At 42.6% G+C, this 14,990-nt stretch overlaps 2 protein-coding genes across 3 annotated transcripts in view; one reads left to right on the forward strand and one right to left on the reverse strand.

Annotated features, from left to right (window-relative positions):
* The window catches only part of LOC143770392 (interferon-inducible GTPase 5-like), a 93,333-nt gene that overhangs the window by 59,411 nt on the left and 18,932 nt on the right, over positions 1–14,990 (reverse strand). The window lies entirely within an intron of this gene.
* LOC143770394 (urokinase plasminogen activator surface receptor-like) overlaps positions 3,261–14,990 on the forward strand; it is a 42,346-nt gene continuing 30,616 nt past the window's right edge. For both annotated transcript variants that reach the window (XM_077260003.1, XM_077260004.1), the window contains exon 1: positions 3,261–3,434. In XM_077260003.1, coding sequence (XP_077116118.1) covers positions 3,386–3,434 — 49 coding nt within the window. In that variant the 5' untranslated portion in view covers positions 3,261–3,385. The remainder of the gene's footprint in view (positions 3,435–14,990) is intronic.

Consider the following 14,990-nt stretch of genomic DNA (forward strand, 5'->3'; position numbering starts at 1 on the left):
CTTTGAACCAGAAGATCAGGTATCTTTTAGTCTATTGCTGGACACACCAAGGCTCCATAGGAATTATATACATTCCTTACATTGATTTGCTAGGCTGAACCGTCTGCAGGTGGTCTTCGATCAACAAGGGTTGTGTTGTAGGACATGGAACGCTGTTGACAGAAATGTTTCTTTAAGAAGTTTGTAAGTGGAGTAAATACAGGTGCTAGAACAATAGAGAAGACGGGAACTCGTCACATTACTCTGGGGTGCTCTTTTGTTACTAGAATGTAGTAGGTTTAATGCCAAAAGTTAAGCAGAGATCCAAAAGTACCAAAAGTTGAACCAAGACCCAATTCCCAAAAGGTTCATTTGCATCAATTCCCACTGGGGCTCAATGCAAATCTCAGGGGCCCCGACAGTCCCAACTTACAGATCAGTCTCTTTTCAATGTCTAGTCTGTCTATTACCAGCAACTTGTGGGTGTCCCAAATGTCGGAGCTAGGTCAAAACACTCAAGTCTAGGTCTGACACACCCAAGTCCCCGTCCTTTAACTTATTAGCAACTTCCACACATGTAAAAGTAGTTGAACCGTGGTGGGTGGAAGTGAAGGATGTCCTGGATACAAAGAAACCCTCTGTACCATGACAATCGTGTCTACTAAACTCTGCAGAAGAGGAAAATAAACGTCTGGAGATGTCACTTGTGAAGGCACTGAACCATAAAGTCTAGTGATAGAAAATTACTATCTTCTGCAATGTCCTGGAATGTACAATTATCATATTTCTGTTACAGGAGAAGATACAAATAAAGGGCTATTCTCATGATTGCCGTACAGGAGCACAATGTCCTGGATTTCTGCTTGTCTGGGAGCAGTATGCTTCTGAAGATTGGCGGCAACATAATAGCGCAAGGTAGATCCAACAATCTGGCAGGCTTCAGAGCAGTGCTTACAAGCTCTAGAGCAAAGAGCTTGTAAATGCTGCGCTCCTGGTCCAAACCGTGCACTCTCCCATGGAGCAAGTAAAGGCAGCATTGGGATATGGGAGGAGAGGAGAGCGGGGACACTGAAACTATCCAGATCCAGCGATCCGGCCTGCTTCAGTGCTTTCAAGCTCTTGTAAGTGCTGTGCCTCTTGGTTAGGAAACTAGGCATGGAGTAGCAAACAACAGAAATAACTTTTGATCAGTCTGTTTGGACAATTCAATCTTCATTTTATTTAAACAAACACATTTATAAGGGTCCCATAAAGGGATAATCCGTCTTTCCTTCATCAGTGGATTTCCCTCCCCTTAGTGCTCTGTTCAGTAATGTGACCCTTACAGCTTCGCTTTGTCCTTAGGCAGAAATGTCCAGTCTTCTCCTGGTCACAATCATATTTTCACGAAAAAAGAATGTAAACTGAACTTCCACTTTCGACAATCTCAGATGTCTGGCAGCAGCTTTCTCCACGCTCCAAAATAAAAGCATATGTACGCTCATCTGAGCTGAGCATGCATGTGTATGGCGGCTGGGAAGAATGAAAATTCGACCAACAGCCACATCTATGAGATATAATAGCTGAGGTGTATTATGAGGTTCTGCAGCAGCTGAGGTGTATTGTGAGTTTCTGCAGCAGCTGAGGTGTATCATGAGGTTCTGCAGTAGCTGAGGTGTATTACGAAGGTCTGCAGCAGCTGAAGTGTCTTATGAGGTTCTGCAGCAGCTTAGGTGTATTATGAACTTCTGCAGTAGCTGAGGTGTGTTATGAGGTCCTGCAGCTGCTGGGGTATATTATGAGGTTCTACAACAGCGGAGGTGTGTTCTGATGTTCTGCAGCAGCTGATATATGTTATGATGTTCTGCAGCAGCTGGGGTATATTATAAGGTTCTGCAGCAGCTGAGGTGTATTATGAGCTTCTGCAGTAGCTGAGGTGTATTATGAAGTTATGCAGCAGCTGAGGTGTATTATGAGGGTCTGCTGCAGCTGAGGTCTATTATGAAGGTCTGCTGCAGCTGAGGTGTATAATGAGGTTCTGCAGTAGCTGAGGTGTGTTATGAGGTTCTGTAGCAGCTGGGGTATATTATGAGGTTCTGCAGCAGCTGAGGTGTATTGTGAGGCTCTGTAGCAGCTGAGGTCTATTATGAAGGTCTGCTGCAGCTGAGGTGTATTATGAGGTTCTGCAGCAGCTGAGGTGTATTATGAGCTTCTGCAGTAGCTGAAGTGTATTATGAAGTTCTGCAGCAGCTGAGGTGTATTATGAGGGTCTGCTGCAGCTGAGGTCTATTATGAAGGTCTGCTGCAGCTGAGGTGTATTATGAGCTTCTGCAGTAGCTGAGGTGTATTATGAAGTTCTGCAGCAGCTGAGGTGTATTATGAGGGTCTGCTGCAGCTGAGGTCTATTATGAAGGTCTGCTGCAGCTGAGGTGTATAATGAGGTTCTGCAGTAGCTGAGGTGTGTTATGAGGTTCTGTAGCAGCTGGGGTATATTATGAGGTTCTGCAGCAGCTGAGGTGTATTGTGAGGCTCTGTAGCAGCTGAGGTCTATTATGAAGGTCTGCTGCAGCTGAGGTGTATTATGAGGTTCTGCAGCAGCTGAGGTGTATTATGAGCTTCTGCAGTAGCTGAAGTGTATTATGAAGTTCTGCAGCAGCTGAGGTGTATTATGAGGGTCTGCTGCAGCTGAGGTCTATTATGAAGGTCTGCTGCAGCTGAGGTGTATTATGAGCTTCTGCAGTAGCTGAGGTGTATTATGAAGTTCTGCAGCAGCTGAGGTGTATTATGAGGGTCTGCTGCAGCTGAGGTGTATTATGAGGTTCTGCATCAGCTGAGGTGTATTATGAGGGTCTGCTGCAGCTGAGGTGTGTTATGATGTTCTGCAGCAACTGAGGTGTGTTACGATTTTCTGCAGCAGTTGAGATGTGTTATGATGTTCTGCAGCAGCTGAGGTGTATCAGATGTGTAGTATGAGAGTGCAGCACAATGTATCAGATTACATTACATAGCATCTTTCAGTATTTGTCAATAATAACAATAACTTTGCTGTAATTGATGATTTCTTCAGACTTTGGCATCCAGAAAACGACAAAATGGACATTGATTACGCCTGCGATGCGCGTCAGGCCCAATGATTAACACATAATGGCATTTACTTTTTTGGGTGTTTCCCGTGTCTATAGGTCAAATGTTCCTCGCTGTAAAATTTACAATTTTTTTCTGCATTTTTTTTTGCAATGACAGGAGGAGAAAAAAAAGAAAGAGGCGAGGTGTGTCCTTCATCACCAAACCAGTTCTTAGCTATGTCCTCAATTCTCCATAGTGCTATCCAGCAGAGAGACAGGTGCGGACGCAGCCTCCCCCCGCAGACCGTCCAACATTGGCTGGGGGGAGAGAGCCTAGGGGCTGACCGGGGCACCTGGAGATAATGGCGAAAGGCTGGACGCTGCTACTGCTCTGCCTCCACATCTCACAAGGTGAGTACCCATCCCTGAGACCCCCGTACTGTCAGTCTATACCTGCCGGAGTGAGATCTGTCTGGAGGATACACTTACACAATTGCTATATTAGAGTCTTGTTTAGTTTGGAATCTTCGGTATCTTTTCCAACCCTAGATTGCCAATTTATGTGCTTGAGATGACGAAACTAGCAGGAGTCTTAAAATGATGCCCAGGAAGGGATCGATTGATCATTTGTAGATCAAATCAGTTCCGTCGTCCCATTTTGTACCAAGATGTTTATTTACCAAGTGCAAAGATTCAGCTCGCAACCATAACTAGATAATATAGAAAGCAAAAACCACACCCATTCCCCCAATTTTCTATTGTTGATCTTGGAGATTCCCATTGTTGGGTGTTTTTAGAGACTGATGTAAATACTGGCTTCAGTCTATATTTTTCTATAAAATTACTTTCTTATTAATTAATGATCATCAAAATCTATTTCAGAAAGAAATTTAAGAACACGGGTAGTGTACTTTTTCTTTCCGTACTAAGATGGACTTTTTTCTTCCTTTTCCGCATAGAAATTGATTTGATTGATTGTTAATAAAGATGTATTTATTTTAAAGAAAAATACAGATTGAGGAGGATAAACTATGATTTCCTTCATATAACTATGTAGCCGAACAGTGGCTAAGTGTGTTTTTTTTTTTATAGATGCCTGGCAGCCAGCACCCAGAGCACATGGCCTGTGCTTTACTTTTATTTAAGGCACATGGCCAGAAAAGGAGCCCATAATTGTTCCTAAGTCTCCAACTTCAAACATTTCTAAAAATGTTAAGTTTAGGGCTTGATAGTGAGTTTTGAGAGCTACACAGGGTTGGGTAGCAAAGATTGATATGTGCCCCTGTTACATTGCAGTGCAATGCAGGTGAGTGGGGTTGAATTGTGCCCATTACGGTACCACAAAAAGCAAGTTGAAAAAAGTAATCTCTTGTTGGATATTTTGTGACTTGTTTTTCATGGTTTTAGTACCTTGCAACCCAATTTACTGCATTGCACTGTGATATAGCAGCGGCACAGAGCAATCTTTGGAGCTCATGTACCATCATGACCTAAATCTCTCCAAGATTTACTTCCTGTAGTCCTATATTACTTAGAAACCTTTGGATCCCAAAATATATTATTCTGATTGCCCAAATTCCTTCTGGCCCATTTTCCTTGCCTCTGGTTATGGGTAGGACTTCTGCTGGGTCAGTCGAATCCTGATCTCAGGCCCATTATGGTAGTATCATACATACGCATGGTCACCCGGACCTAAAGTCTTCCTTCTACTTCACATACTGCACGTCATTACAATTGTGTCAAACAATACAAAGACAGCCATGGTGATGAGTCTCATCAGTGATGAGAACCAAGAGCCATAATGTCAGGGTTCGCAGTTACCTCCAAATCGATCACAGACATTTAACCCCTAATACGTTTGAGAAGCAGAGAGGACTCCCTATATCCACACCCTACAAAATAATCACAGGCTGGTGATGGGTGTCCAAAAAAAAGAACTTAAAATTTTTTAAAAATCTACATAAATTTGGCATTGTCATAACTGTACTGAGCCACAGAATAAAGTTAATGTTATTTATTATGCAAAACAAAATCTGTTTGTGTGCAGTATTATAGATCTGCAACATTCACTTTAATGGAGCTGAGCTGCAATACTAGACACAGCCTGTGGACAGGTGAGGCGCTGTTTTTGGATGTATGCCACCATGCTTTTAGAATTCTGGATAGTCACTTTACAACAACACAAAACAACAAAGCAACTTGTATATAGAGTGACAGAGACACCCCCTGGCAGTGACATTCAGACAGATGATAAAACCAATAATTATGTAATTATGACATATATATATATATATATATATATATATATATATATATATATATATATATAGTACATATATATGGATAGAGTCATTACACACAGAGTGATCTATTTCACGTGTTTATTTCTGTTAATGTTGATGATTATGGCTTACAGCCAATGAAAACCCAAAAGTCATTATCTCAGTAAATTAGAATTATCAAAAAAACACCTGCAAAGGCTTCCTAAGCATTTACAAAGGTCCCTTAGTCTGTTTCAGTAGTGCTACAATCATGGGGAAGACTGCTGACCTGACATATGTCCAGAGAGCAGTCACTGACATACTCCACATGGAAAGTAAATTTTGCATTTCATTTGGAAATCAAGGTCCCAGAGTCTGGAGGAAGAGTGGAGAGGCCACAATCCAAGCTGCTGGAGGTCTAGTGTGAAGTTTCCTCAATCAGTGATGGTTTGGGGAGCCATGTCATCTGCTGGTGTATGTCCACTGTGTTTTATGAAGACCAAAGTCAGCACAGCCGTCTACCAGGAAATTTTAGAGCACTTCATGGTTCCCTCTGCCGACAAGCTTTTTGGAGATGGAAATTTAATTCTCGAGCAGGACTTGGCACCTGTCCACACTGCCAAAACTACCAATATCTGGTTTACAAACAACAGTATCACTGTGCTTGATTGTCCAGCAAACTCACCTGACCTTAACCCCATAGAGAATCTATGGAGTATTGTCAAGAGGAAGATGAGAGACACCAGACCCAACAATGCAGACTAGCTGAAGGCTGCTATCAAAGCAACCTGGGCTTCCATAACCCCTCAGCAGTGCCACAGGCTGATCGCCTCCATGCCACGTCGCATTGATGCAGTAATTGATGCCAAAGGAGCCCCGGCCAAGTATTGAGTGCATTTACAGAACATACATGTCCATAGGCCAACATTTCGGATTTTAAAATCATTTTTCAAGCTGGTGTTATAAAATATTCTAATTTTCTGAGATAATGACTTTTGGGTTTCATTGGCTGTAAGCCATAATCATCAACATTAACAGAAATAAACACTTTTAATAGATCACTCTGTGTGTAATGACGCTATATAATATATGAGTTTCACTTTTTTTTATATTGAAGAACTGAAATAAATTAACTTTTTGATGATATTCTAATTTTGTGAGAAGCTCCTGAATATGTACTCATATGTTTGTATATATATGTATGTATGTGTGTATATCTACTATATAATTGTCTAAGGGTCACTTCCGTATGTCTGTCCTTCTGTCTGTCTGTCACGGATATTCATTGGTCGCGGCCTCTGTCTGTCATGGAATCCAAGTCGCTGATTGGCCGTGGCAAAACAGCCACGACCAATCAGCGACGGCCACAGTCCGGCGGAAAAATGTCCGCTCCTTCCTCCCCGCAGTCAGTGCCCGCTCCGTACTCCCCTCCAGTCTGCCCTCACACAGGGTTAATGGCAGCGGTAACGGACCGCGTTATGCCGCGGGTAACGCACTCTGTTACCGCTGCTATTAACCCTGTGTGACCAACTTTTTACTATTCATGCTGCCTATACGGCATGAATAGTAAAACGATCTAATGTTAAAAATAATAAAAAACATAAAAAATCGTTATATACTCACCTTCCGTCAGCCCCTGGATCCCACTCGCGATGCTCCGGTAACTGGTCCATGCTGCGATCTCGCGAGATGACGACGTAGCAGTCTCGCGAGACCGCTACGTCATCATCTCGCAAGACCGCAATGCACTCTTGGGACCGGAGCACACGAGCAGCATCGGTAACCGCTTCGGTTGGATCCGGAAGGTGAGTATATAACTATTTTTTATTTTATTTCTTTTTTTTTTTTTTTTTTTAACAGGGATATGATGCCCACATTGCTATATACTACGTGGGCTGGGCAATATACTACGTGGGCTGGGCAATATACTACGTGAGCTGGGCAATATACTACGTGAGCTGGGCAATATACTATGTGACTACCGTATACAACGTGGGCTGCGCAATATACAACGTGGGCTGCGCAATATACTACGTAGGCTGCGCAATATACTACGTAGGCTGCGCAATATACTACGTGGACTGCGCAATGTACAACGTGGGCTGCGCAATGTACTACGTGGGCTGCGCAATGTACTACGTGGGCTGCGCAATATACTACGTGGGCTGCGCAATGTACTACGTGGCTTTGCAATATAGTACGTGGGCTGTGCTATACACTACTCATACATATTCTAGAATACCCGATGCGTTAGAATCGGGCCACCATCTAGTATATATATATATATATATATATATATATATATATATATATATATATATATATATATATATATATATATATATATATATACACACATACACACACACACATATGTATATATAAACAAAGGTTACCATGAAATTCCATAAAAAGAGTACGCTTTCATGGTTAAATTAATTTTAAAAAATTGGAGTATATTAAATGTAAAATATAAAAAAAATGCTTACCAGATTGCAGGGAAAAATAAAATGTACCTAAAATTGCTTTAAAATGGTTCTCTCATCTTGTTAAATGAAAAACAAGCAACTTTGCAGTTTATGTCTTATTAAAGACACTCTGTCACCAAGTTTTTGCTACCTTATCTCAGGGCATCATGATGTAGGGGCAGAGATCGATGTAACACTTAATTTGCTGGGTGCAGCAGTTGTAATAGAATCGCAGTTTTCTTTGCTGCAAATCTAGCAGAGCTCGTAATGCTGAGCTGTGTATAACCCCGTCCACACCACTGATTGTACACAGAAAGCAGCCAATCAGTGTTGGGGGCATGGTTGGACAAGAAGGCACAAGACACCTAGTCCTGTAGCGATAATTTCCTGCTGATAAAACAATGATTGTACTGAATAAATACACAAATACACAGCCTCGTAAGTGACACATCGCTGGAATCAGGGTCTCAACCCCATACATCATACTGCTCTCAGATTACATAGTATGAACCTGCTGACAGATTCCCTTCCAAAAAAATGTTCTCTGTACTCCAGAACAGAGGGCTTATAAGTTCTATAGTTTACAGTTATCAGAGAGCGCCAGTTACTTAGGTGAGGAGCACCTTTATAGAATTTGTAAGCGCTGCTCTGATCACTGGATCCGATCAGTTTGCCTGTGTTGCAGAAAGAAAGATGCCCCTGCTATCAGCGGTGTGACCATGCCGATGGTCTGAACTGTCAATCATCAGGATTGCACTGTTCCTGGCAAGCAGGAAGTTGAAATGAAAAGGAGCTGTGTGTTCCTGAATACTGAACTTGAGAAAATCCCTTTAAAGGTGTTTTCAAAAGATAGTTATTTCATACTAAGGGCTTATTCAGATGCCTGTGCCAGATTACAGACTGCTAAAGCATGGACTGGCCACAGATCTCCCGACCCGAACGTGACAGCTTAATATATTTCTATGAGATCCTGAACATTGCATCCATAACCAGATCCTGAGTGATTCTGAAAAACTGTCGTAATGAAGCGAAGATTGAGCATGTGAATTTATACTCCATTTATTGTCTATGGTACTGCTGGAAATAGCAGAATAAAGTGCATAGCTTTTTCCAGCAGTACCACAGCCAATCAGTGGAGCAGAGAACGAGTATGCATCTGTTAGGGTATGATGAGTTTTGCAACATCGTGAACACTACCAGTTGGAAGACACAAGTGGTGAAAATCCCTTCATATCTTGCGCCCTTCTCATTGAAAATATCTTCTAATTCCTTAGCGCATGAGATCACAAAGAATCGTGTCCGTACATCGATTTACCTTTACGACTGGGCTCGGTTTTTCCCAAACCTGCATGCAGCGCCCAGATAATGGCAGAGCCTTCCCGTGTAATTATCGCCCGCGCCCCAGCTGACGCTCGCCGCCTTGATGTTTCCCCGTGATTGAAGACTTGTTATCTCCCTTTTTAGCAATTTGCTCTTTCATATTTTACAAGCGGCATTATCTGAGGCGGCGTTGTCTGCTCCGGCTGCGCGGAGATAAGCCTGTTTGTTTCTATCCATAATAAATTCATTGAAGATGGAAAATTAAGGATCTTTCTGCTTCATAAACTTACAAATGAGTCTGAATTTACTTATTTTTGATATAGAACGAAAAAAAAAACAATAAAAAGTCGACGTAATAAATCCGGGATAATTGACAATAATTGCTGTATTATTAGATCTCGTAATTACCGTACCTGGAGTGCTGCAGCAAAAGGGCCGCTGCCGAATCCTTACACATTGTAAGAGGTTGGCCCAAGATAAGACATTGGTGGCAGATCCATAGGATTAATCACGATTACTGACGACACGAATGAAAGGAGAAGTTTTTTGGAGGAAAATTACACAAATGGCAATTCCTCAATACACTGTTATCACGGATACACTGACTGCTGACTGGTTATAATCACACCGGTAGATTGACAGGAAGAGTCATGTAAAGGCCCTGTCTCACATAGCGAGATCAGGATCAGATCGCAGGTCATCTAGGGATAAAGCAGCAGAAGAAGGATGTATTCTGGGTGGAGTAATCCTCTAATCGAGGTACGATCTATTGTGACAATCCTACAAAACGTGACATGGATCCACACAACTGACTGCAGCACAAAAGCCGAGAATTACTAATAGATGACACTAGAGAGGAATATAAAGTACAAAGAATATGATAGATAGATAATAGATAGATAGATAATAGAAAGATTCATACATCTATCTGTCTCTAACCTGTTATCTATAAATCTAATATCTATCACATATCTATATATTATTCTATTTCATAATTATCTATCTATTATCTATACATACATCTAATATCTATCATCTACCATCGATTATCTATTAACTATTATCTATCTATTATCTATCATCTATTAACTATTATCTATCTATTATCTATCATCTATTATCCATCTATAATCTATCTATCTATCTATTATCTATCTATTAACTATCTATCTATTATCTATCTATCTATTAACTATTATCTATCTATTATCTATCTATCTATTAACTATTATCTATCTATTATCTATCTATTATCCATTATCTATCTATCTATCTATTATCTATCTATTTACATATGTACAAAGTATATGCTGTATTTGTAGTCTTCATATTAACTGGTAATATACAAATGATGAAACTTCCTTTTATGCTGTGATCCTAATGCATGAATAAGTGGATTATGATGAGGAACTGTCCGTCCTGTTCGGTGCTGAAAACACTTTTCCAGGATCCCACAGTCTCCTGGGCAATTCTCAGGGATCAGATGCAGCAGATCCACATCTGACAATGCAGCAGAGCTGAGCTCGTCACTTAAAACATGAATTTTAATGACAGTAATGGGCAAAATAAACACAGAAGCATCAGAAATTTGGGAATTTCCCCACATTAGTGGCACTGACGTCCCTAATTGTTCTGATTTCTATGCAGAGGAAGTGATGCATCCCACATGACGACTCTGCCCATGATGTAGGGCTGTGCGCTGCTTCTCTAAAATCTGAGGCATGTAGGGCTGGGCCTCGGCTATACGACACTCACAATATTTTTGGACTTTGCAGAATGTGCTGCTTTTGTCTTTAGAAATCTTGGCAAACATCTTTTCACCGTGTATTGTCTGTATGTGGATGTACGTACCGCAGCCTCCGCCATGACGCCCACTCCTTTGTATGCTGAGAATAGTTCTAATTAAAGCTCCAGGAGCAAATGTCACAGCCCCCAGAGAACGCAGGGCTGAACCCGGATGACACAAGGGACGCGACTACAAAAAGTTTCTTGCTAGGAAAATTTTGTTTAAAAAATTTGCATTTTTTACCAAACCTTCAACAAAAGACATTGCTTTTATAAAGTTTTACAATTTCACAATATGCTTCTTACAACAGAGTATAACACTTTTTAAGAACTCTGCTTCATGTCATGTAATAGGAATCTTCAGTGTATATATAAGTATTATCCCCTGAAACCTTCTATTCAATGACAGCAAGCAGGCACCCTGAATATAATTTATGCAAAAAGTATGTTGTAATTTTATATTGTGTTTGCTTCTCATCATTGCCAACATTGTAGAGACAGGAGAGCAGGAGTCCTTCATGTCTGTGTGTGCTATAGAGACAGGAGAGCAGGAGTCCTTTATATCTGTATGTGCTATAGAGACAGGAGAGCAGGAGTCCATCATGTCTGTGTGTGCTATAGAGACAGGAGATCAGGAGTCATTCATGTCTGTGTGTGCTATAGAGACAGGAGACCTTTATATCTGTATGTGCTATAGAGACAGGAGAGCAGGAGTCCTTCATGTCTGTATGTGCTATAGAGACAGGAGAGCAGGAGTCCCCTCATGTCTGTGTGTGCTATGGAGACAGGAGAGCAGGAATCCTTCATGTCTGTATGTGCTATAGAGACAGGAGAGCAGGAGTCCTTCATGTCTGTATGTGCCATAGAGACAGGAGAGCAGGAGTCCTTCATGTCTGTATGTGCTATAGAGACAGGAGAGCAGGAGTCCTTCATGTCTGTATGTGCTATAGACAATAATATACTTGGCACTCAGGAGAACTTTGTAGTGAAGAAAAACATCATTTATTTAGTGCATCCAGTTCAACATGAACGTTTTCGGTCCCAACATAGGACCTTCATCAGACAGGATTTTTGAGTACTGGAATACACAGTTTGTCTGTATGGGCCCACAATGGTGCCGGTGTCAGACAGAGTCCAGGAGGTGTACAGCAGCCTTTTTACAGATAGTTGAGAGTATGCGCTGCAGAGGGGCGAAGTGATTGCTGATGCAAAGAGCGCTGTAACTGCTGCGGGGAACGGCGCCGTGCTGCAGGGGATCCTCCCGGAGACGTATGTATGTGCTATAGAGACAGGAGAGCAGGAGTCCTTCATGTCTGTATGTGCTATAGAGACAGGAGAGCAGGAGTCCTTCATGTCTGTATGTGCTATAGAGACAGGAGAGCAGGAGTCCTTCATGTCTGTATGTGCTATAGAGACAGGAGAGCAGGAGTCCTTCATATCTGTATGTGCTATAGAGACAGGAGAGCAGGAGTCCCCTCATGTCTGTGTGTGCTATGGAGACAGGAGAGCAGGAGTCCTTCATGTCTGTATGTGCTATACAGACAGGAGAGCAGGAGTCCCTCATGTCTGTGTGTGCTATAGGGACAGGAGAGCAGGAGTTCCCTCATGTCTGTGTGCTATAGAGACAGGAGAGCAGGAGTTCCCTCATGTCTGTGTGCTATGGAGACAGGAGAGCAGGAATCCTTCATGTCTCTATGTGCTATAGAGACAGGAGAGCAGGAGTCCCCTCATGTCTGTGTGTGCTATGGAGACAGGAGAGCAGGAGTCCTTCATGTCTGTGTGCTATAGAGACAGTAGAGCAGGAGTCCTTCATGTCTGTGTGTGCTATAGAAACAGGAGAGCATGAGTCCTTCATGTCTGTGTGTGCTATACAGACAGGAGAGCAGGAGTCCAACATGTATGTATGTGCTATACAGAAAGGGTGCTATACTGAAAGGAGAGCAGGAATCCCTCATGTCTGTGTGCGCTATAGGGACAGGAGAACAGGAGTTCTTCATGTATGTGTGCTATGGAGACAGGAGAGCAGGAGTCCTTCATGTCTGTATGTGCTCTAGGGACAGGAGAGCAGGAGTCCTTCATGTCTGTGTGCTATAGACACAGGAGAGCAGGAGTCCCTCATGTATGTGTGTGCTATAGACAGGAGAGCAGGAGTCCTTCATGTCTGTATGTGCTATAGAGACAGGAGAGCAGGAGTCCTTCATGTCTGTATGTGCTATAGAGACAGGAGAGCAGGAGTCCTTCATGTCTGTGTGTGCTATAGAGACAGGAGAGCAGGAGTCCATCATGTCTGTGTGTGTGCTATAGACAGGAGAGCAGGAGTCCTTCATGTATGTGTGTGCTTTGGAGACAGGAGAGCAGGAATCCTTCATGTCTGTATGTGCCGTAGAGACAGGAGAGCAGGAGTTCTGCATGTCTGTATGTGCTATAGAGACAGGAGAGCAGGAGTCCCCTCATGTCTGTGTGTGCTATGGAGACAGGAGAGCAGGAGTCCCTCATGTCTGTATGTGCTATACAGACAGGAGAGCAGGAGTCCCCTCATGTCTGTGTGTGCTATGGAGACAGGAATCCTTCAATGATGCTTCTTATCATTGCCAACATTGTAGAGACAGGAGAGCAAAAGTCCTTTTTATCTGTGTGCGCTATAGAGACAGGAGAGCAGGAGTCCTTCATGTCTGTGTGTGCTATAGAGACAGGAGAGCAGGAGTCCTTCATGTCTGTGTGTGCTGTAGAGACAGGAGAGCAGGAGTCCTTCATGTATGTATGTGCTATGGAGACAGGAGAGCAGGAAACCTTCATGTCTGTGTGTGCTATAGAGACAGGAGAGCAGGAGTCCTTCATGTCTGTATGTGCTATAGAGACAGGAGAGCAGGAGTCCCCTCATGTCTGTGTGTGCTATGGAGACAGGAGAGCAGGAGTCCCTCATGTCTGTATGTGCTATACAGACAGGAGAGCAGGAGTCCCCTCATGTCTGTGTGTGCTATAGAGACAGGAGAGCAGGAATCCTTCATGTCTGTTTGTGCTATAGAGACAGGAGAGCAGGAGTCCTTCATGTCTGTGTGTGCTATGGAGACAGGAGAGCAGGAATCCTTCATGTCTGTATGTGCTATAGAGACAGGAGAGCAGGAGTCCTTCATGTCTGTGTGTGCTAAAGAGACAGGAGAGCAGGAGTCCTTCATGTCTGTGTGTGCTATACAGACAGGAGAGCAGGAGTCCTTCTTGTATGTGTGTGCTATGGAGACAGGAGAGCAGGAGTCCTTCATGTCTGTATGTCCTATAGAGAGAGGAGAGCAGGAGTCCTTCATGTCTGTGTGCTATAGAGACAGGAGAGCAGGAGACCTTCATGTCTGTGTGTGCTATAGAGACAGGAGAGCAGGAGTCCTTCATGTCTGTGTGTGCTATACAGACAGGAGAGCAGGAGTCCTTCATGTATGTGTGTGCTAAAAGGACAGGAGAACAGGAGTCCCTCATGTCTGTGTGCTATAGAGACAGGAGAGCAGGAGACCTTCATGTCTGTATGTGCTATAGAGACAGGAGAGCAGGAGTCCTTCATGTCTGTGTGTGCTATAGAGACAGGACAGCAGGAGTCCCTCATGTCTGTGTGTGCTATAGAGACAGGAGAGCAGGAGTCCTTCATGTCTGTGTGCTGTGTTTGGGAGACATCATAGTTATTCCTCCACCCATGGCTGAAAAATTGCAGAACCTAGACCAAATACCCAGTATTGAAAAATACTGTAACTTTTGGATATGCTTTAGGTTTCAAGGCATACCTTTTACAGGTTCTCTGCTTGCTGTCAGTGAATGCAAACTTTTTTTTTTGTTCAGGCTTACCCACAATAATGCTTCTCACAGTTTAGGTTTAGATACAAATTGTACCTAGATTCTACCTGTAATGATACACTGTAGCAAAATAATAGGACACAAGCAAAATTTGTGCTGTACATGAGTCTAGAATGGATAAGTTTGAACAAAACTTCAGTGATAAGGTATTTTGCAATTTTTTTCTATGTTCCTTATAATGTAAAACTAAAGTTAAACTTTTTTTTACTTTCTACTGTATTTAATAGTCCCCTTAGGGGACTTGAATCTGCTATAGTCCAATCCCCCATGCTACACATAGCAGAGCTTCAACCCTG

Source organism: Ranitomeya variabilis, chromosome 4, assembly GCF_051348905.1.
Source record: "Ranitomeya variabilis isolate aRanVar5 chromosome 4, aRanVar5.hap1, whole genome shotgun sequence".
NCBI lineage: Eukaryota > Metazoa > Chordata > Amphibia > Anura > Dendrobatidae > Ranitomeya > Ranitomeya variabilis.